The 22,571-nt window shown below is 50.6% G+C and overlaps 1 protein-coding gene across 1 annotated transcript in view; it reads right to left on the reverse strand.

Annotated features, from left to right (window-relative positions):
• The window catches only part of GAD2 (glutamate decarboxylase 2), a 175,316-nt gene that overhangs the window by 123,535 nt on the left and 29,210 nt on the right, over positions 1-22,571 (reverse strand). Inside the window, exon 5 of the mRNA XM_075315540.1 lies at positions 8,490-8,580. Coding sequence (XP_075171655.1) covers positions 8,490-8,580 — 91 coding nt within the window. The remainder of the gene's footprint in view (positions 1-8,489; positions 8,581-22,571) is intronic.

The raw sequence follows: 22,571 nt of genomic DNA on the forward strand, positions 1-22,571 counted from the left end.
ACGCTCGGCATCGCAGAATCGGCTTGCGATGTCGCAGCGTGCAAAGTACCCCTAAGTCCCAATGATATCATTGACCTCAAAGGTATAAATTAGTACTACACCCCATTATAGCTCTCAAGGGGGTAGTGGATCTTTCTGTGGAGATTCATCTATTGTGAGAGCAATGACAATGCTCCATTGGAAAGGTATGCAAATTAGGCCTCCTCTAATAAGGCAATTATTTATTTAGTGCAATCTATAGGAACATTACCTCTACGTCTGTGATAAACCCATTACAGATGCATTAAAGGGGTTGTCCACTATTTTTACATTGATGGCCTATCCTTAGGATAAGTCATCAATGTTTGATCAGCTGGGGTCCAACACCTAGCATCCCCACCAATCTTATGTTCTCAGTGGCGGCGGCAAAATGGGACCGGAAATGCTCTGTTCTGGATCTGCCCTGTCTTCTGATAGTGGCTGAGTACATCATATCCGCCTCCTATTCAAATCAATAATGGATGGATGTGCAGTACCCGGCCGCTATCAGAAGATGGGCAGCTCCGGAACTGAGCAATTCTGGCCACCTGCTGCCATTGGTATTGAGAATAGCTGATTTGGTGGGCGTGCAAGGTGTCAGACCCCGGCCAATCAGACATTAATAACCTATTCTAAGGATAGGCCATCAATGTAAAAGTAGTGGACAAACCAGAGACCCCCATGTATAGACAGCTATTTCAATGTTTTACTGCTGAATAGTTTAGAGGGTCATTCCATGTCAAGTGGACCAGTGGTCCCCACTCGACCATCTCCGATTTTGCTGAAAATTTATAAGGATGTACATGTATGTTTGAAAAGAGGTTCTGTCAATTTTTAGGGCCAGATCTCAAATACATTGGGCACTGTTGACCATCCATCGCTGAAGCAACAATTCCAGACCACTTAGACTGAACATTATGGCTTGGGAACCAACAAAAGATACCCAATATTAGGCTTGGAATCCTAGGCAAAGACACCCACCCTCAGGCTTTGGAACCTGCGATAAAGAGACCACCTGCGACTTGCCTTGCACGGCTATCGGCCATGGCTCCTAGGCGATGGGGCTGCCAATTCTCGAAAGACAGCATTATTACAATTCTTAATAGGATTATAAGACCAATTCTTAGGGAATTGGTTGTGGTATAACCACCATGGACCAACGCAAGGGTTTGAGTAGTGCAGTTACCATTCATTGCGTATTAATAAATAACACCATGTTCAGTGGCATTTTTCCTTTCTTAAACTGAGAGACTCAAAAAAAACCCCCAATGATCCTTGTAGAGAAAAATGTGCTCTTTCTAATGATATCAGAATAAATATATTTTAGGGGTAGCCTTTTTGAGAAATTTGCCCTAAAAATAGGTAAAATTCGGGTTTTTTAAGTTTGTCATCATATTTGGGTGTGAATATTTCCACAAATACATATGCTTTGACCGTGATATTGCAGCAATGCAAAGTCATGAAGATGTTTGGTGTACAGGGCAAAGCACCATTTATTATTGGTTTTTGGTCTTGAGTTATATATGATCAAAGTTAGGCATACATTTTATGCGAGGTGTTTTACAAGCTACTTTGACACAAAATTGCGGCCGAAATATTGTTTTGTCATAGCCGGTAATAATTTTATCGTGTTTAGCAGCAAACGTTGAGCTAGTATGCCAAATTTCAGCATCATAGCCAGTATAGAACTCTAATGGCTATGTGCCAAAGTTTGCAAAATCCTCTTAGCTGAAGCTTGGTGGACCCTCCAGTGAAAGGTCAACAGTGCCCAATGTATTTGAGATCTGGCCCTAAAAATTTACAGAACCTCTTTTCAAACATACATGTACATCCTTATAAATTTTCAGCAAAATCGGAGAAGGTCGAGTGGGGACGATTTTTAAAACTGGTCCACTTGATGTGGAATGACCCTAGAGCAGTATACTATTTGGTGAGGTGAGTGCCTTTAATACAGCATCGGGGGAATCTGGTTCTAGACAACCTGTGTATGGACTCTTAAAGTTAATGTTCCTTGGGAAAGATATGCAAATTAGTTCTCCTCCAGATGGAGTAAAACTGCCTACATAAATTAAGCTATCTTGTCAGCTAATATTTGACAAATTAAAAAGCCTTAAAGGCATGAAGTGAGGGCTGGTTAGAGAAACCTTAGGTAACCTCCTAAAGGTCCAGAGCCTATGGCTCACCTCGACGAGCTCAGAGAAGCTGTGAGGCTTGACAGCCGTTGGGGGCCAGAAATGGACAGCGGTGTGAAGAATAGGGGGGGAACGGAGACACAGATGCCCGGCAGCTTGCGGACTAGTTTCAAGATTGTTGGGATAGGTTGAGTGAGAGTACCCCAAAGAAACAGTAACTGCAGAACCGTCAGGAGTGAAGCTATGTCTGTCATAATGTGGAAAGATTAAGTTGTTCAAGTTTTGGTTTGCCAAGAGAACTCCAGTGTCATGTGTTGTCTACTGCTCCTACGACAGGAACCGGTTGCGGGGGGTTGGACAACAACCTAAAGAAAACAGTAAGTGTTGCACACCCTGCCCGAACTCCTACACACATACACTGACTTTCTTTGGCGAAGGAGTGTGGAGCCCCTATGGCTCAGCCTTCATACCATCCTTCATCAGCACAAAATGACTGATGCAACCAAGCACAAGCGCTAAGTGCACATTTGCCCGGGTCTAAACAGTTCAATGCAACTTTCCACCTACTTGTTTTCCATCTATCTGCACCCTCCTCTGGCTCCTGAAAAGGTAGAGCTTTCAATGAAAGAAGTGGAATGCAGAGGAGGAAAGATGCCTTCATCTGTTTGGCCATGCCAAGAATTCACTTGACTCCATTTAAAAAAAATGCATCTATGTTGGTGAGACAGCACCTCAAGAACTGCATGAAAGGCATCTCACCTAGCCAACTAGTCAGTACTGATGAGGAGCAAAAAGTCTGAAACAGTTGTCTACAGATGGAAGTGTCTGGTGTGGTTGACATCTTTAGTAATGAAGATGTTGAACCAAGTGATGTTGTTATGTTATGTGTAAATGACCATATATTGAGGTAATCCTCAGCTCCAACCTGTCTGTATAACTTTAAACAGGGATGCACATACAAGATAAGGGGGTTCCCAGCGCAGATCAAAATGAGGCATCCACAATGGTGCCATCCAAGACCGAAGGCCATAGGGTTTGCTTACCCCCTCCACACTGAATTCAATACCTTTGAACCAATTCCCTGCCAACTAACAACGCAGTCTCACAGTTGAGGGGGGGTCCATCATATGTTCTCATAACCCAATAGAAAATCGATTGGGACCAAATGAGGTTGGAGCTCCTCTTTGAGATCTCCATATAAACTGTATGCTGGCCACTATCTATATTTGGCATCAACTAATATAAAAAGGCAATAAATATATTTTGTGTTGATACTTGAAGCTCCACACTTGATAAATGACCCATTACAGAGACATTTGTCTTTTTCACGAGTTATAAATAGTTGGTATTCATTTATAGGATTCTCTGTGCTGTATCTTTTGTGAGTGGCATTCTTATGCATATTAGGAGGATTTACAAACTGAAACGTTCCCTGCACCTTTTTGAACAAAATAGGGACTTTTTTTTTTACCTTGAATTCAATGGCAGACGTAAGAGAAACTGACCAGCACATTGACTATCACACTATCACACACGCTGCTATTGGCAACATTAAAGGGAACCTGTCATCACGTTTTTCCCTTATAAGCTGCTGCCACCACCAGTGAACCCTTATATAGAACATTCCGGAATAAAGTATATGAGAGCCCAGGCCGCTCTGTATAACATAAAAACACCTTTATAATACTCACCTAGGGGCGGTTTGGTCCGATAGGTGTTGCTACTCTCAGTTTGGCACCTCCTCAACCTTGTGTGATCATCGTCCTCCTGCCCAGCCCCATGCATATTACGTATCATAAAGGTGTTTTTTTACATTATAAAGAGCGGCCTGGGATCTTATATACAGTATTTCTAGAATGTTGTATATAAGGGCTCACTAGTGGTGGGTGCAGCTCATAAGGGAAAAATCTGGTGACAGGTTCCCTTTAAGGCCCTTTTCACACATCAGTTTTTCTTCATCAGTCACAATCCGTTGTGTGACTGATGTGACGGATCCGTTGCAGATTGTGGTAAAACTGATGCGACAGATCCCTGTCAAAAGCAGATCTGTCGTTCAATTATATTTAATGCCAAAACGAGAAAGAGAGAGAAAGAGAGAGAGCATGCTCGGTTTACAAAAACGGATTTGTCGCTGGATGCTGCGCCCATAGGCTTCAATTACACCAAACGACTGACGGTGACAGATCCGTCATGTGTCCATTTCTTTGACGTATACATAAAACGTTACTATAGACGTCGTCTCCGTCTGACGGACACAAATTTTTCAACGGATCCATTGTGCAACAAATGTAACGTCATGCCATCCGTCGCGATCCGTCGCTAGTAAAAGTCAATGAGAAGAATACGAATCCAGCGCTGGATCCGTTTTTTTCAAAATTCGACGGATTGCGATTGATGGCAAAAAACTGATATGTGAAAGGGGCCTAAGGCATTTTAATCCATCCCCAGTTCTACCTAGTAATGCTCCTGATCACACCCTGTAATGTTCAAATAGGATGGGACCCTCCCAATTTTTGGCAATGTTAAGGAAAAAAAACAGTCATGGCAAATTCAGGAATGTTATCAGTAGTGATGGTTCCTTTTGTTGACCTGCATTATTTGGTTCTATTCATCAAAGGAGCCAGCTCTTTTGGATTCCTATGAAACATGAGTTCACACACTAGTGAACATACAGCTCTGGTAAAAATTATTTATTATTATTATTTTTATAGGAATATTTTTGAGTAAAATGTAAATTGTTCTTTTATTCTATAATCTACTAACAACGTCTTCGAATTTCCAAGCCAAAAAATTTGTATTTATTTTCTGAAAATGAGAAATGGTCAAAATAAAAAAAAATGCATTGCTTTCAGACCTCAAATAATGCAAAGAAAACAAGTTCATAATAATTTAGAAACAACTAACTCTAATAATGTTTTACCTCAGGAAGATTCAGAAATCAATATTTTGTGGAATAACCATGATTTTTAATCACAACTTTCATGTGTCTTGGCTGCTTTTCACCAGTCTGTCACACTGCTTTTGGGTGACCTTATTCCACTCCTAGTGCAAAAATGTAAGCAGTTATTTTTTGTTTGATGGCTTGTAACTAGCCATCTTGCGCTTGATTACATTCCAGAGGTTTTCAATGGGGTTCAGGTCTGGAGACTGGGCTGGCCATGACAAGGTTTTGATGTGGTGGTCCTTCATCCACACATTGATTGACCTAACTGTGTGGCATGGCGCATTGTCCTGCTAGAAAAACCAGTCCTCATAGTTGGGGAACATTGCCTGAGCAGAAGGCAACTAATTTTTTTTAAGGATAACCTTTTATGCGGCTTGATTCATACGTTCTTCGCAAAGATGTTTCTGGAATTTTCTTTACCTAGTTTTCAGCTTTGCCCAACACCTGGTCGTCTAATGGTTAGACGAAGACCTGGAGAGGTGTACAAGTCACAGTGTTTTGCACACACTGAAATTTGGTGGAGGATCGGTGATGATCTTGGGTTGCTTCAGCAAGGCTGGAATTGGGCAGGTTAAACTTTGCAAAGGACGTATGAATCAAGCTGCATTCAAGGTTATCCTATAAAAACTGTTGCTTGCTTAGAGGCACGCAACTGTTCTCAGCGGGGAGAACACAGTGAAAGTCCACAGTGCCCAGAATCCTGATTGTGGGTACAGATGTGTCGCGAGCGGGGAAGGACGCCGCTGCGCTCGCTAACGCTCGGGTCCGGCGCTTCTGCGATGGCTGCTCGGTGGCTCAAGCGGTAGGCAGGATCTGGGGACTCGAGCGGCGCTCCTCGCCTGTGAGTGAAAGGGGTGGTTGGTTTGGGGGATTTCAGTCCGTGACGCCACCCACGGGTTGTGGTGAGGTTGGGCACCACCGCTGCTATTGACGGGGATCCCGGGAGCGATGGTAGGGAGCAGCTGGGATGTTTCTCTCCCCTCCGTGGGTAGGGGGGTTGGTGGTCCCGGGGCCCGGTGAGGTGTCGGGGAAGCAGGGTTGGCAAGGTGCAGGGTCGCTTGGACTGTGCAGCGCGGTGCCGGATGGCACGGTAGTACTCACTCAGCCACAAATGGATGCAAAGTCTCTGGTAAAACAAACGGCTGGATGGACGGGTCCCGCAGCCGGCTGCTGTGGTTTCTCCCGGACGGTTGGTGGTGGCTGCCTTTCCCTGCACCTTTTGTGTATCTTCGGTCCTGATGGCTTCCCACCGGTAACCCGCTCCCCAGCGTGTATATGGGCCGGAGGAGCCCTTTTGCCCGCAGGCTCTGGCCCTGGGAACTCTAGCTGTGGCGGTAGCTGTATTTCCCTTGTGCTGGTTGGACGGTTGCCTTCAAGCTGCGGACCCCGACTCCAAGCCTGGTCGGGGTCCGCAGGCCCTGCCGATTTGTGCTGTCTTCACTTCGCTCCCCGGTTCGGTACCGGCGGGCCACCGCCCGTCCCCGATCCTACGGTTCCGCGTTGATCTGCCTCTCCTGCAGACGGCCACTACCGTCTGCCAACCTTGCTCTTGGTGCCCGGGCCACGTACCCGGAAACAGTCAGTTTGCTCCTCTACTCCTACTTCACTCCTCTCACTTTGACTTCCCTAACTTCACTGCCTTCCTTTTTCCGCCTCCAGGACTGTGAACTCCTCAGTGGGTGGGGCCAAACGCCTGGCTCCACCCCACCTGGTGTGGACATCAGACCCTGGAGGGAGGCAACAAGGATTTTGTGTCTGGCTGATGTACCTATCTCGGGGTGGGGGTGTCGTGTTGTAGTCCCTGTGGTGACCTGGCTAGTCCAGGGCGCCACAGATGCTGCGTTCTCCTGCTGATGCAGTGTGTGTGGATTGTGGGAATGTACCCTTAGGGGATACTGGAAGCTCACCAGTCACAGTATAATGGCTGACAAAAGCAATATATTGTGGACAACCACATGCAACAAGCTCAGGTTAGCAGCTGGCACAGTATTGGAGGAGTATAGCTACCTGCTCCAATAGAGATAAGATACTGTATTAATAAAGAACCTCATCATAGTAACAGGAGACACGAGCAGACTGATTACTTGGTGTCAAGTAGGAAATGGGATTGTTGACTATATACCATCTGCATGAGCGCACTGCTGGACTAGCTGAAGACAGAATAAAACTAAACCATAAATACTACACTAAAATTAAGACTTACTTTTTCTCAATTATCTTCCTATTATCTTTCTTTAGCTATTCAATTTTGCTATTATTTTACTTCCTAAGTGTAATTGACTTGTAATTTGTTCCTAATTGCCCCTATTTTGGAAAGCTACAAGCTACAGATTAATCTTGATCAGTCCGGCACTAATTATAATGTGTCCAAGGCCACTAATTACAGTACTAATATAAGATGATTGAAAATATTCTTGTTACACATTGGTTCCAGCTATCGATTATAGATATGTATCCTTTGTATTGCTATGGTTAGTGCAAACTAGTGCATTTTTTAGAAGCTGAAGAAATGCAATAGATGTGTGTTTTGGTTATTGTCATGTTGGAACAGTGCACATCTACCAAAGGCATGGAGTGATAGCAGCATCTTCTCTTTTAATATAAGGGCACTAAATCTGTGAATTTATGATACCATCAATGAAATGTAGGTCTCCTCTAGCAGATTTTAAGTAGCCTCAAAAAAGGACATTGCCACCATTATGTTTCACTGTAGGCACTATACATTTTTCTAAACTAATTTTTCTAAATGCATGGTGCCTACAGTGAAATGTTTTTATGTGAGGCTACATGAGTTCTGCTGGTGTCGGGAGCTACAATTCATTGATGATATCATGATTTCACAGATTTACTGCTCTTATATTAAAAGAGAAGATGCTGCCATCAGTTTGGTAGACATGCACTTTTCCAACATGACAATGATCCAAAACACACAACTGTTGCATTTCTGAAGAAGAACAGGGTGAAAGTGATTCAGTGGCTGAGTGCTGGACAAATAATGGTTCGTCCCCCCGATGAAGGTGACGCCGAAACATGCGTTGGGGTGGGCGTCAGACACAGATCCACAACCAGCAACCGGCAACAACACAAGGTACTTGGTCTTTATTACCTACTACATTAACTCCATATCAGATGGTTCATAGTATACGCTGCATGGATACCCAAGGAGAACAGTACAAGTTACTTGAAAAGAACCAAAACAAATCATGAAAGGTGTTTGTAGCTCATCCAAGGACTCAATCTAGGAAGTCTCAGTCCAGATCTTGGTTCAGTGACTGTTTTTGACTTAGGAGGTGCATACAATGGTTTGGTACTCTTTGTACTGAAGCAAGTCAGCCATAATATCAGATTTTCCATGTTTTCTTTAGCAAATAATATTTTTGTAGATAATAACTTACATATTGGTGTTTGCTGTTGAGGTCAACCAATCCGCTGCCAATCCAACCATGTCAAGACCAGTAGATAGTTGATTGAAATATCTTGGATGCCCTAAGAAATAAGAGAAATAATTTCAGTGACCCAATAAGCCAAGTTAAATACAACTTAAGACTGATTTTTGTTTTTTTTTAAGCAAATTGTCTTTGTAATTGTTATTTTGTTTATAAATCAATAGCTCATATGAAAATAAGAAACTTTCTAATAATAGTTTTGACTGACTGAATAGTCAGAGAATGTTAAAAATTGTTAAAAGACTTACAGAGGGGAGCAACACTTGAAATTGCTAAGATTTTGGGATGTGATCACAGAACCATCAAAGGTTTTGTTGCAAATAGTCAACAGGGTGACAAAAAGTGTGTTGAGAAAAAAATATATTAATACAGAAACTATGACAAGAATCAAAAGTAAAGCGATCCTTGGCCCATTATCCTCCAGAGCAGTCATATTCCAGAACTGCAACCTCCCTGGAGAGTTGAGAAGCACAAGGTGCTCAGTGCCAGAGTCAAGGCCGAGGTAAGGAAAGCTGAGACCCAGCCACCACTGAACAAGACACAAGTGGAAATATCTGAAGACAGACTTTTCAACGTTTTTATGGACTGGTGTGATATGAGTGACTATTGACGGACCAGTTGGAAGGGTCTGACTCGCCCACCCCAGGGCTATGGGACACCCGGTGCCGGGCCGGACTAATCCGGTGGTAGTCAGTGGTGGCTGGGCCCGGCTCCGTGGCCCTGGTGGGTGTCAGTTGAATATGTGGCTTGCTTGTTAATGGTTGTGTTCGTGACGCCACCTGTGGTATACGGCTATTAAGCCGCCGCTGCTGTGTGAGGCCTCCGGGACGATGTCGTGGCAGCAATGATAGTACTGCTCCCCACAGGTGGAGCAACGCCCGGGGCACAGTTGGTGCTTGTGAGTGTCTATGCAGGTGGAATAACAGAGACGAGTCCGAAGGTGCAGTTCCAGTTCTTTTACTCACAGTTTCTGTCACACTTGCGGGGACCCTCAGACTGCTGGGACCACTGTCAGGGACCTCCGCCGTTTCTGGATGGTTCCGAGCGTGAAATCCGGTTCCCTCTCTTTAGTGTCCCTTTTTCTGCTGACTTCACTAGCCTCGCCTTAGGTAGATGGACTTGGCTTGGCCTCCATTACAGCCTCCAGGCTGGGGGGTCACCTGTCGGCTGATTACCCCTTTTCTGAAGATCTGCTCTGGGTTCTGGCCCTGGGAGCTTGCAATTCCCTGGGCCTCGGTTTTTACTGTCTGGAGACTGTCTTTAAACTCCTTCAGTTTCTAGGGACCGTCCCCTGTCGCAGCCGATCACTCCACTGATGTCACTGTGGAACGGGCCACCGCAGCCTGCAGCTACCCGTAGCGCCTCTGGGCCCTCGGCAGCGGTACCCAACAAGGACTGCTCGTGGTACCTTACAGGACTACCCGTGGCCCTGCGACCCTTTCTTTCCTTCTCTTCTTTCTCCTCCTTGCCTGCCTCAGCAGGCCTCCTCCTCCCTCCTTTCTCTCGTTCTTCTCCTCCAACTACATGCTGCTTCTCTCACTCCCTGAGGTAAACTGAAACTAACTTGACCTTCCTTTCTCTATCTGCTCTCTGGTGGCTCCTCCCACCTCCCCAGTTGCTAAGCTACCTCCCTATGGGAGCAGGGATGGGTCTTACAGCCCCTCTCAGCATGCAGCATGGGAGGGTTGCCTGCCACTTTCCCTGGTCCCAGTATGTACCTAACAATGGGTGTAGTGTGAATTTACCAGGGGACCGGAGTTCACTCTCTTCCTCTCCCAGAATGGGGCATCACACCGCAGATGGGGTGCAATGACCTGTGGCGACGGAAGCCTCAGGGGCGCCACACTCCCCCACAGCAAATCCCAGCACGTCCTCGGGCTGAAAAACAACAAAAACATATGGAGACACTGCAAAACATTTTTGTATGCAATAACATAAAACAGTAAAACATTTCTTCCCTTTATGGGAGGCACATATCATAAACGTTGCAAACTTCTTATAAAGAAAACTCTAAGTGTGCACTTCCAGTTCATTGCACGGTTCAAGCAAATCCCCCATAATTCTGGTAGGGGGCACAACGGGTGCAACTAATTACATTTTTGGCTACTACAAGTCCAGTAGCCCGGCAGTTCGTTTCTTTCAATCAAACTAAAGTGACATCTTCAACCAGCCATTAAGTCCAATGGCCTGGTTACATAGGACACATAAACAACATACCAGCCACTAAGTCCAGTGGCCTGGTAGGACATGACACATACACTTCCACCGGGGCCCACATTCCAGTTCAGTGGCCCGGTAACACATAACATGGGGGGTGACGTCTTCAAAAAGCATCAGGGGCAGCACAGCAGGGAAGGGTGTCATCTTCGAAAAGAATCAGGGGCAAAACACGAGGGACTTCTTCAAAAAGAATGAGGGGCCGACAGGGGCTATATACAGTTCAGCATCTCTTCATCTTTACTTCTTTACATGTAGGGATTCTTCTCCGGCTCCCCACCTGTCAGCAGGTAGACAGCGGTCAGCACAGTCTGCGTCTGCTGGTCTTTGCGGGCCGCGCCTGGCATGGCGGCGGCCTGTATTGGAGTCGCTGCTGTGACCGATTCTTGACGGGCCGCACCTGGCGTGGCTGCGGCCTGGGCTTGGCGGGTCGCACCTGCGGCGTGGATTGACGTCGCCGCTGCGGCGGGATCTTGCTGGTCCGAGCGGGGTATCGCTGCTGGGGCCTGAGCCGGACGGGCCGGGCTTGGCGTCGCTGCTGCGGTGTGGATGGGCGTCGCTCCGGCGGCGAAATCTTGGCGGGCCGCACCTGGCGTGGCTGCGGCCGGGATCGGCGTCGCCATGCCGGGCATCTCTCCAGGGACCGCGGACATGGCAGCGGGGGTTGGGGCACTCGCGCCGGCAGGGGCATTAAATGACTCACCCCTCAGTAGCATCTCCGGTGTTCTGGCGGTCGCTGCTCCGCGCGTCGCTTGCCGGATCTGATGCATCACCTCAGCCTCCAGCTCAGCGGCGGTCACAGGCCTGATCCAGGTGAGCTCTTCCTGGCCTCCGCTTACAGGAGCCATCTTCTCTCTTCCTCTAGGCAGCACTCTTAGCGCGCCATTTCTTCTTCCTCCGCCTTCCATGGCGGGCACCGCTTCGCGCTCTTTTCTTGGACAAGGGGGCGGGGCTTCTCTTCGCGCCCTTTCTTCTTACACGCCCCCCTTCTTCCCGCTCTCAGCAGCGCTAATGGCGGCGGTTTCTCAGTAAAGTACAGTCTGTCACACGGTTCTTCAGGCACACAGTACCCGGTGGGACCGGGCACGAAATCCTGTTCGTGACGCCAAAAGTTGACTCGCCCACCCCAGGGCTATGGGACACCCGGTGCCGGGCCGGACTAATCCGGTGGTAGTCAGTGGTGGCTGGGCCCGGCTCCGTGGCCCTGGTGGGTGTCAGTTGAATATGTGGCTTGCTTGTTAATGGTTGTGTTCGTGACGCCACCTGTGGTATACGGCTATTAAGCCGCCGCTGCTGTGTGAGGCCTCCGGGACGATGTCGTGGCAGCAATGATAGTACTGCTCCCCACAGGTGGAGCAACGCCCGGGGCACAGTTGGTGCTTGTGAGTGTCTATGCAGGTGGAATAACAGAGACGAGTCCGAAGGTGCAGTTCCAGTTCTTTTACTCACAGTTTCTGTCACACTTGCGGGGACCCTCAGACTGCTGGGACCACTGTCAGGGACCTCCGCCGTTTCTGGATGGTTCCGAGCGTGAAATCCGGTTCCCTCTCTTTAGTGTCCCTTTTTCTGCTGACTTCACTAGCCTCGCCTTAGGTAGATGGACTTGGCTTGGCCTCCATTACAGCCTCCAGGCTGGGGGGTCACCTGTCGGCTGATTACCCCTTTTCTGAAGATCTGCTCTGGGTTCTGGCCCTGGGAGCTTGCAATTCCCTGGGCCTCGGTTTTTACTGTCTGGAGACTGTCTTTAAACTCCTTCAGTTTCTAGGGACCGTCCCCTGTCGCAGCCGATCACTCCACTGATGTCACTGTGGAACGGGCCACCGCAGCCTGCAGCTACCCGTAGCGCCTCTGGGCCCTCGGCAGCGGTACCCAACAAGGACTGCTCGTGGTACCTTACAGGACTACCCGTGGCCCTGCGACCCTTTCTTTCCTTCTCTTCTTTCTCCTCCTTGCCTGCCTCAGCAGGCCTCCTCCTCCCTCCTTTCTCTCGTTCTTCTCCTCCAACTACATGCTGCTTCTCTCACTCCCTGAGGTAAACTGAAACTAACTTGACCTTCCTTTCTCTATCTGCTCTCTGGTGGCTCCTCCCACCTCCCCAGTTGCTAAGCTACCTCCCTATGGGAGCAGGGATGGGTCTTACAGCCCCTCTCAGCATGCAGCATGGGAGGGTTGCCTGCCACTTTCCCTGGTCCCAGTATGTACCTAACAATGGGTGTAGTGTGAATTTACCAGGGGACCGGAGTTCACTCTCTTCCTCTCCCAGAATGGGGCATCACACCGCAGATGGGGTGCAATGACCTGTGGCGACGGAAGCCTCAGGGGCGCCACAGGTCCGTCGCTGGATCAGTAATGGGCACAGTCCTCCACTTCAACTCAGATGCCAAGGTGGGGCACTACTATGGACTGATATTAAAGATGAGCAAGCGTGACCTTTTCAGGTTGAACATCGCCTCAAAATTAACTCCTGGTGGTTTTAGAAGACACTTTCTTCAAGCAGTGGTACAGGAAAAAAGTTGCGTCTTTCAAGAACACCATCATTTTTATGTAGAACTAAGCATCGAAATCTCAACTGCTTGTCTGACATTAAAGGCCTTAAAGATGAAGGAATAATTACTAGGACACTTCTTCATCGGATCTCATCCTTATTGAGAATGTTTGGGTCCTTCTTAAAACTAGAAGTCCCAGAAATTTCGAGCTCCCCCCTGATGTCCCGAAAGAGGGTCAAATAACCAAATACAATAAACTAAATAGAACTAACTAGAAAACAAATGGCTAAACTCAATGGAAAATAACAACCTCCTGTGGTGCGACAGTAATGGCCTTAATTACAGAATAAAAGACGGTGATTATAGGATGTTAGCTAAAATCCTTCAGGTCATTCAACCTGTCTCTGGGTTCCAAAGGTAGAAATGTTAAAGGACCCCTCTCTGGGACTTCTAGTGTTAAATGGGAGAAGGAAAACTGTTACCTCTCAGAGCCGTGTCTGGGAGGCTGTGGTTGGTGAGGCCCAAAAAGTTGATCATCAACAGATTTAGAAACTGACAGACTTCATGGAGCATGATGAAGGAGACGGAGATGTCTCTGAAACGCGTAGAACTGTGAAGATGAGAAGGAGGTCTTTTAGATTGCAGCATCTGTGGTTTTTGGCGCGGCGATAGACCCGTTTCTTTTTCCTATATATACTATATCTTCTTTCGAGGCCGCTGCTAAACCACTAGACACTCACAAGCTTGAGAAAGGGGTTGTGACTGGAACAACCTGACCAGGTGAGTGTAATACCTTTTTAACTTTTTACCCCCATACCTGTTAAAACCCTATTTGCGCTTTCTTTCCCTCCTACAGTGCTACAAAGACTTCACGGAGGGAAGGCCTATGACTGTTATTGAAAAGAAGGGCGCCTATAATGGTTTTAGTTGTTTGGTTATTATTCTCACGTTAACAGATGAAATTAAACAATTGAGTTTGAAAAATTCATTTTTTTTATTTAGTTTCATAATAATTCTCTACACTGATAGTTACCCAATAATTTTGCACACGTAAGTATTTATAAGGGTTAGTGCACATGATCAGGACCCACTGCATCCTGGACACGGCGGGTCCTGACCTGCAGGAGAACGCAGCTGCCTGTAACCATGATCTGGGCTCGGGCAGTTGTGGTCTCTCACTGTGTTCTCCCTGCAGAGAACACTCGCGTCAATGCAGTAAAATATTATCAATCTGTGACTCGGGAAGCCACACTGTAGGTCAGTTTTCACTGCAGGAAAAACAAACACAGTGGGCATGGGATGTCTATAAATCCCATCCACTGTGCTTGTACTGTACAATGCAGCATTTTGGATGCAGCGAAAACACAATGAAAAAGTGAGAGTAGTAAAGCCTGAAGTTAGTCCGGGTGTGTGCCCCGGACTGAGAGACAGCAAGGTCAGCAGACGGCGGTGATAGTCTGCAGGGGGACTGCTCCGAGGTTGCTGGAAGGACCGCGGACGGGTAGTGACCCGGCGGTCTGGAGCAGTATACGAAGAACAGTCAGCACCAGGGCAGGGGCCTTTCGGATCCCGGCAAGGCTAGGAGTCACCATAATTTGCCAAATCCGTCAGTGAAGGGGACGACTGTCTCCCAACAACCAAGTCCCGATTGAAGGCAACAGTTCAACCGTTACAGAGAGACACCGCCACCGCCAGGGCACCAGTTTCTCAGGGCCAGCGCTGGCGGGCAAAGTAGGGCTCCTCCGGCCCATATCCAAGCCGGGGAGCGGGTTACCGGTGGGAACCCATCGCAACCATCATCATCTTAGGTGCAGGAAAAAGGGACCGTCACCATCACCTACTGGGGAAAGCAAGTGCAGCCGTCCGTGGGAACCGTCTTTCCAGCCGTGTGTTTTACCGAGAACTGTGTCATCGTCTCAGGCTGAGTGAGTACCACAGTGCCGCAAGGCACAGAGCTGCCCCCGCGTCCCTGCATCCCACCAAGCCCTGCATCACCCACCTCATCACTGGGCCCCGGGACCACCAACCCCCCTACCCACGGAGGGGAGGATTAACATCCAGCTGCCCCATACCATCACTCCCGGGATCCCCATACGGAGCAGCGGTGGTGTCTACAAATCACCACAACCGTGGGTGGCGTCACGGACAATAGACAATTCCCACACCCAAAAACCCCCCTTTTCACTCACGGGCGAGGAGCGCCGCCAGAGTCCCCGGGTTCCAGCCCATCGCTCGAGCCACCGAGGAGCAGCAGGCCGCAGCAGCCGCGGCAGCCGGACCCGAGCAGTGGGGAGAGCGCGGTGTCCCCTCCTCCGCCCGCGACAACTTGGCGTCACGAACAGGATCTTACCGCTCTGCCGTCTGGTAGAGGTGCGCCTTGTTACCACCGGAGGTGTCCGGCCAGAAAATTTCAGAAGCCGCCATCTTTGGTGCGAAAAGTCCCCGCTCGAGCGTCTTCTCGAGTAGCAGAGGCGCGAAGGCCAAAACCCCGCCCCGATATAGGAGTGGCTAAAGAGAAGCTAAGGGGGACGGAAACAAGATGTCTGCGCCCGACGGAGCCGCTGGAGGAGCGGCGGTCGCAGCCGCAGTGGCACCCGCGGATGGGAATGGGCCTGCCCAGGCCCCGGCCGCGCTGGCGGGAGGTGCCGCGGCCCCCGCACTCGCTCAGGTGATGCCGTTCTCCTTGCCCTATGCGCCCGGAGCTACCTGGCTACCGCAGTATGACGGGAAACCTGATGCTTTACAGGTCTTCCGGAAAAAGCTTAACCCGTTGCTAGAACTGTACCCCCTGACCAATAAGCAAAGTGCGGCGGTAGTGCTGGGCCAGTTAACCGGCGCGGCCGAGCAGGAGGCGGAGACCTGGGTCGAGGGGGATCGGCTCTCTGTAGCCACCATCTTTGAGAAGCTACAGACTGCCTTTGAGACCCGAACTGAAGCTGAGCTGAGGATCTAGTTTTACCAGTGCCGGCAACGGGCTGTGGATAGCATTCGGGACTATGCTTTACGTCTGCAAACCGCCCTCCGCACGCTAAAAAGGGTGAATCCTATCAATGAGGCGGACAGCAATAAAATGTTAGTAGAGCAATTTGTGCAGGGGATGAGGTCTCCTGAGGATCGCAAGCAACTCCGGCTCTGGGCCCTGGAACACCCTGATGTGGACTTTGCCGTGTTAAAAGAGCGGGCCATTAAAGCACTACAGCCCCCAGCTTCAGAAAACTTGGAGCCAGCCCCGTGGCCCATCGAGACGGCCCCCGTTGTGGTGGCCCCTGCCCTACCAACCTCTCCAATACCTGCAGCCCCAAGCAGCACAGTGGAAGAACTGGCAGCCCAGGTCCGTCGCATGGACGGAGACCTCGCCAAGATCCTTGCTGCACTCCAACCTTTGACCAGATCTCAGCCTCCAGCACAGATACAGCTTTCTGACAGCCCTGAGGATGTCCCCTGGATGCAGCGGAGAAGTGCTAACAACCCGCGGAGCAGACCTCCAATCTGCTACAAGTGCCGTAAGCCTGGGCATTACTTCCGACGGTGCCCGTTAAACGAGCAACCCCTGGGGCCCCGGGCCAATCCTCAGGAGTAGAACACCGTGGCCCCCCAGACTGGCGGGACCGATATATCGGGGCCCGGCCCATCATCCCCGTGGCTGTGGACGGCATACCGGTGATGGCTCTCTTGGACACTGGATCACAGGTAACCACCATACCATACACGTTGTACCAGCGGTATTGGGGAATAGACGAGCTGGCACCCCCAGATACTAGTATAACGCTAATTGCTGCTAATGGACTCCCATTGACCCAAATGGGGTATAAACAGGTGGCTATGACAGTGGGGCAAGCTGAACTGCAACACCAGGGTATGATTGTGATCATGAATGAACCCAGTGATCATAACCCGAAGATAGTGCTGGGAACCAATGTGATGGAGCACTGTATGGGTGATGTGTTGACCCTATTGCAACAGCTGGCCGCCACAGCGGCGGGAAGCCGGCAGCGAGCTGTGCAGCGTGAGATCCGAGCCTTGATGTACCGCCAGCATGTAAACTCAACAGGAGGAGAGATTGGTGGAGTAAGAGTGATGGATGTTGCTCCGTTGACTGTGCCCCCTAGGAGTGAGATGATGATTTGGTGTATGGCAGCAGTAGGGCCTCAGGGGCGTGACTACCCTGCCATGATGGAGCCCATACCTTCCGAGCACTGGCCCACTGTAATGGCCGCCCGAGGGGTGGTGGACGTAAAGAAGGGGAGAGTGCCCGTGAGGGTGCTGAACTGTGGGGAGGAAGAAGTCAGGCTTCCCCGGTATGCCACCATTGCCAAGCTGCTCACCCTGGATCCCCACACCATCCATGAAGCCAGTCCCTCAGTCTCCCCACCTACCACCAGCACTTCCCCGCCTCAAGGGGGGATAAAGGAGTGGCACCAACAGCTACACGTGGGCACTGATGATACCCCTACACATCACAAAGCAGGGGTATACAGGGTGGTGCAGGAGTATGAACAGGTTTTCAGCAAACATCCACTAGACTTTGGGCAGATCAAAGGGGTCCAACACCACATCCCCACCGGTGAACACCCCCCTATCAAAGAGAGGTACCGGCCTATTCCCCCTGCACATTACCAGTGTGCCAAAGAAATGTTGAGGAACATGAAGGAGGCAGGGGTTATTCGGGACAGCTGTAGTCCCTGGGCCGCTCCGTTGGTACTGGTCAAGAAGAAAGATGGTACCATGCGGATGTGTGTGGACTACCGGAAGATCAATCAGATAACACATAAAGACGCCTACCCTCTGCCCCGTATTGAAGAATCTTTGGCTGCACTGAGAACCGCGAATTACGTCTCTACCCTTGACCTCACCAGTGGGTACTGGCAAGTGGCAGTGGCCCCGGAAGACCGGGAGAAGACCGCCTTCACCACCCCAATGGGGCTCTGTGAATTCAATAGTATGCCGTTTGGGCTGTGCAATGCCCCGGGAACCTTCCAACGGCTGATGGAGTGCTGTCTGGGACATCTGAACTTCAAGACCGTCCTGTTATACCTGGATGATGTAATTGTGTACTCTCAGACGTATGAAGCCCATCTGGAACACCTAGCTGAGGTGTTCGCGTCCCTTGCCAAATACGGGATGAAGTTGAAGCCCTCCAAGTGCCACCTGCTGAAACCCAGAGTGCAGTACCTGGGGCATGTGGTGAGTGCGAAAGGTGTTGCCCCCGACCCTGAGAAGATCACCGCCATCCAGGACTGGCCAAGACCAACCACCGTGAGGGAAGTGAGGCAGTTTTTGGGTCTGGTGGGGTACTACCGGCGCTTCATCAAGGGGTACACGAAGATGGCTGCCCCCATGTAAGACCTCCTCGTGGGACAGACCAAAGGTGGTAGACCCATCGGAGCCCGACTGGTGTGGGAGGACAAGCATGAGGAATCCTTCCGTCAGCTGAAGGCGGCTTTGACTGGGGAAGAGGTCCTAGCGTACCCTGACTACGGCTCCCCATTCATCCTCTACACAGACGCCAGCAATGTGGGTTTGGGGGCAGTCCTGTCCCAGGTTCAGGAAGGAAAGGAGAAGGTGATTGCCTATGCTAGTCGAAAACTCCGGCCGACTGAAAGGAATCCTGAGAACTACAGCTCCTTCAAGCTCGAGCTCCTGGCACTGGTGTGGGCTATCACCGAGCGGTTTCGCCACTACTTGGCCGCAGCAAAATTCACCGCTATCATGGATAACAATCCGTTGACTCACCTGGACACGGCCAAACTGGGCGCATTGGAGCAGCGGTGGGTGGCCAGACTTGCCAACTATGACTTCACCATCAAATACAGGGCCGGTCGTGTCAACATCAATGCTGATGCCCTCTCTCGGATGCCCCACTTGTCAGAAGGTGGGTGGGAGGATGATGACCTCGAGGAGATCGAGTTGCCTGCATTCCATCGGCCACCAACTGAGAAGGTACATGTCCACCAACAACGGGTGAACCTGGATCCGCTGCCCAGTCAGGGGTGGCAGGAAGCTCAAAATCAGGCGCCCGCTGTCCGCCTAGTCAAGACCCTGATGGAGCAAGGCGCTACTGGAATAGACCCTGCCGCCCCAGCTGAAGCCCAACGCTTGTGGAAGGAACGGACCCGGCTGTGTCTACATCAGGGGAGGTTGTACCGTGAGCTGATCAACCCGAAGACCCACGAGAAAATCCGCCAGTTGGTTATTCCCCAAGCTGATGTACCCACTGTTCTGCAGGCGTACCATGATGGTGCCGGCCACTTCGGGTGGAAGAAGCTGGAAATGCTGTTGAGGGAGCGGTTCTATTGGAGTGGGATGCGAGAGTCTGTGGAGGCCTGGTGTCGAGAGTGCGGTCCTTGTACGTTGAGGAGGAAGGATGAAGCCAGCCAAAAGGCTCCCCTACGCCTGATCGTTACACACCAACCGCTGGAGCTGGTCGCCTTGGACCATGTAAAGCTCACCCCCAGCCGAAGTGGGTACACTTACGCTCTGACCATAGTAGATCATTACTCCCGGTTTATGGTGGTTGTTCCGGTCAAGGACTTAACCGGCCGTACTGCCGCTAGAGCGTTCCAAGCTTACTTCTGTCGACCCCATGGATACCCTGAGAAGGTGCTTACCGACCAAGGTCCAGCCTTTGAGGAGGAGGTGTTCCATGAGTTCTGTCAGCTGTACGGCTGCAAGAAGATCCGGACCACTCCTTACCATGCCCAGACCAACGGTATGTGTGAGAAGATGAACCATCTGGTCCTTGGCCTCCTCAAAACGTTGCCGTTGGAGGAGCGGAACTTGTGGCCAGAAAAGCTGCCTGACTTGGTCGATATGTACAACAATATCCCATCTAGCTCGACGAAGTGCACCCCAGCGTATCTGATGAGGGCTCGGCCTGGCCGACTGCCGGTGGACCTGGAAATGGGACTGGAAGCACCAGAGACACTCCCCTCAACGGCTGAATGGGACACCCGGCGGAGAGTGCAGTACCGACAGATCCAGGAGTATGTGGAGAAGAACCTGAGTCGGAGTCGAGAACAGCAGGAGCAACGCTTCAATCAGAAAGCGTCTGCGGGCCCTTTCCAGCCTGTAGATGTGGTGTTAAAGCGGAAGAGGAAAACCCACAAGCTGGATGATCAATGGGAACAAATCCCGTACGTCGTCCAGCCCACAGGATGGGAAGATGGAAAGGCCTACCAGATCAGCCGTGACCAAGGGGGCACCTTGGCCACGGTTTCCCGGGACCATCTGAAAAGGTGCCTACCAGCATTGAGGGCAATGGCTGAAGTACCAGTTCCTCCACCAGCAGAGAAGGCAGCAGAGGTAATCCACACTGTGATGGGTGACTTCCCAGCAGACTGGCCTACACAGAACGGCGCGGTAATTCTTCCAGTGATACTGTTCCCACAACCCGTGGATGAAGAAGTGGTGGAAGCGGTCAACCGTGAGCCAGAACCAGTGCCAGTGCCCAGGGATGAACCTGTACCCAGCTCCCCTATGCCTCCGCCTGCCCCACACGATAGCAGGGAGGAGGAACCGATTATTCCCACTACCCCATTGTCTAGCCCCACTGACACCGGGCCCCGGAGGTCCACCCGTCCCAACCTAGGTAGACCCCCACTTAGGTACAGGGAGACCGTCCTTTAAGGAGGGGGGTCAGGAAGCATGTGTGAGTTGTTTGTTTGAAAAAAGTTTTGCAAATGATAAGATGATTACCGAAAAGTAACCTGATTCACCGTGATTGAGAAAACCGGCCGTTGCCGGCACCGTTGTCCCCGTGGGGACCGTTTAAAAAGTTGCATAAGGGATTCCTTATGGACAAGCCCGTGAACTTGCAGGGCAACCACAGACACTAGTGGCTTGTAAATAAGTTGTTTACCGTTATCGTTTCCGCAGTGTCGCCTCCGGAGAGGCAGGTTGGAGGGAGGGCCCGCAGTAGAGCCGGTTGGGGCCCAGCCACCACAGGAACCGGTGGCTACCCTCTGGAGGGGAAGGACAGATCCCGCTCGGGTGACTTGTGCTGGACTTGGGTCAAGGGGTGCTGCCTGGGTTTTAGGGGCAGCATCAGGGCCAGGTTACTTGGGTGGGAGAGAGCGGAAACCGTAACCGTAAACAGTTTGCAACGTTTAAGAAATGTGCCTCCCGATGTGGGATGATGTCATAAGATGTAAATATGTTACCGTTTACCTTTTTATATATTTTCAGAAAATACCGGAGTTGGACGGGCAGCCCGCGGACGGTCTGCATTTTGCTAAGGGGGAATGTGACGCGCTGGGCAAGCCAGGGGTCACAGGTCAAAACACCACCACACCCTACACCCCAGTTAGGAACACCAAAGCTAACCCAAAAATCCTTGTTGCCTTCCTCCAGGAACTGGTGTTCACACCAGGGGGTGGGCCAGGCGGTTGGCTCCGCCCACCGAGGAGTTCACAGCCCTGGAGGCGGGAGAACCAGGCAGATAAGCTATGGAAGTAAAGGAGTAAATAGCTAAGATGAGTTAAGGAAGTGAAAGTAGAAGGAAGTGAAGTGGTAGTGGAGCTAAGAAGAAAAGCTGAAGTGACAGAAAAAGTGAGAGTAGTAAAGCCTGAAGTTAGTCCGGGTGTGTGCCCCGGACTGAGAGACAGCAAGGTCAGCAGACGGCGGTGATAGTCTGCAGGGGGACTGCTCGGAGGTTGCTGGAAGGACCGCGGACGGGTGGTGACCCGGCGGTCTGGAGCAGTATACGAAGAACAGTCAGCACCAGGGCAGGGGCCTTTCGGATCCCGGCAAGGCTAGGAGTCGCCATAATTTGCCAAATCCGTCAGTGAAGGGGACGACTGTCTCCCAACAACCTTCGGCCCATATCCAAGCCGGGGAGCGGGTTACCGGTGGGAACCCATCGCAACCATCATCATCTTAGGTGCAGGAAAAAGGGACCATCACCTACTGGGGACAGCAAGAGCAGCCGTCCGTGGGAACTGTCTTTCCAGCCGTGTGTTTTACCGAGAACTGTGTCATCGTCTCAGGCTGAGTGAGTACCACAGTGCCGCAAGGCACAGAGCTGCCCCCGCGTCCCTGCATCCCACCAAGCCCTGCATCACCCACCTCATCACTGGGCCCCGGGACCACCAACCCCCCTACCCACGGAGGGGAGGATTAACATCCAGCTGCCCCATACCATCACTCCCGGGATCCCCATACGGAGCAGCGGTGGTGTCTACAAATCACCACAACCGTGGGTGGTGTCACGGACAATAGACAATTCCCACACCCAAAAACCCCCCTTTTCACTCACGGGCGAGGAGCGCCGCCAGAGTCCCCGGGTTCCGGCCCATCGCTCGAGCCACCGAGCAGCAGCAGGGCGCAGCAG

Source organism: Anomaloglossus baeobatrachus, chromosome 6, assembly GCF_048569485.1.
Source record: "Anomaloglossus baeobatrachus isolate aAnoBae1 chromosome 6, aAnoBae1.hap1, whole genome shotgun sequence".
NCBI classification, from domain to species: domain Eukaryota; kingdom Metazoa; phylum Chordata; class Amphibia; order Anura; family Aromobatidae; genus Anomaloglossus; species Anomaloglossus baeobatrachus.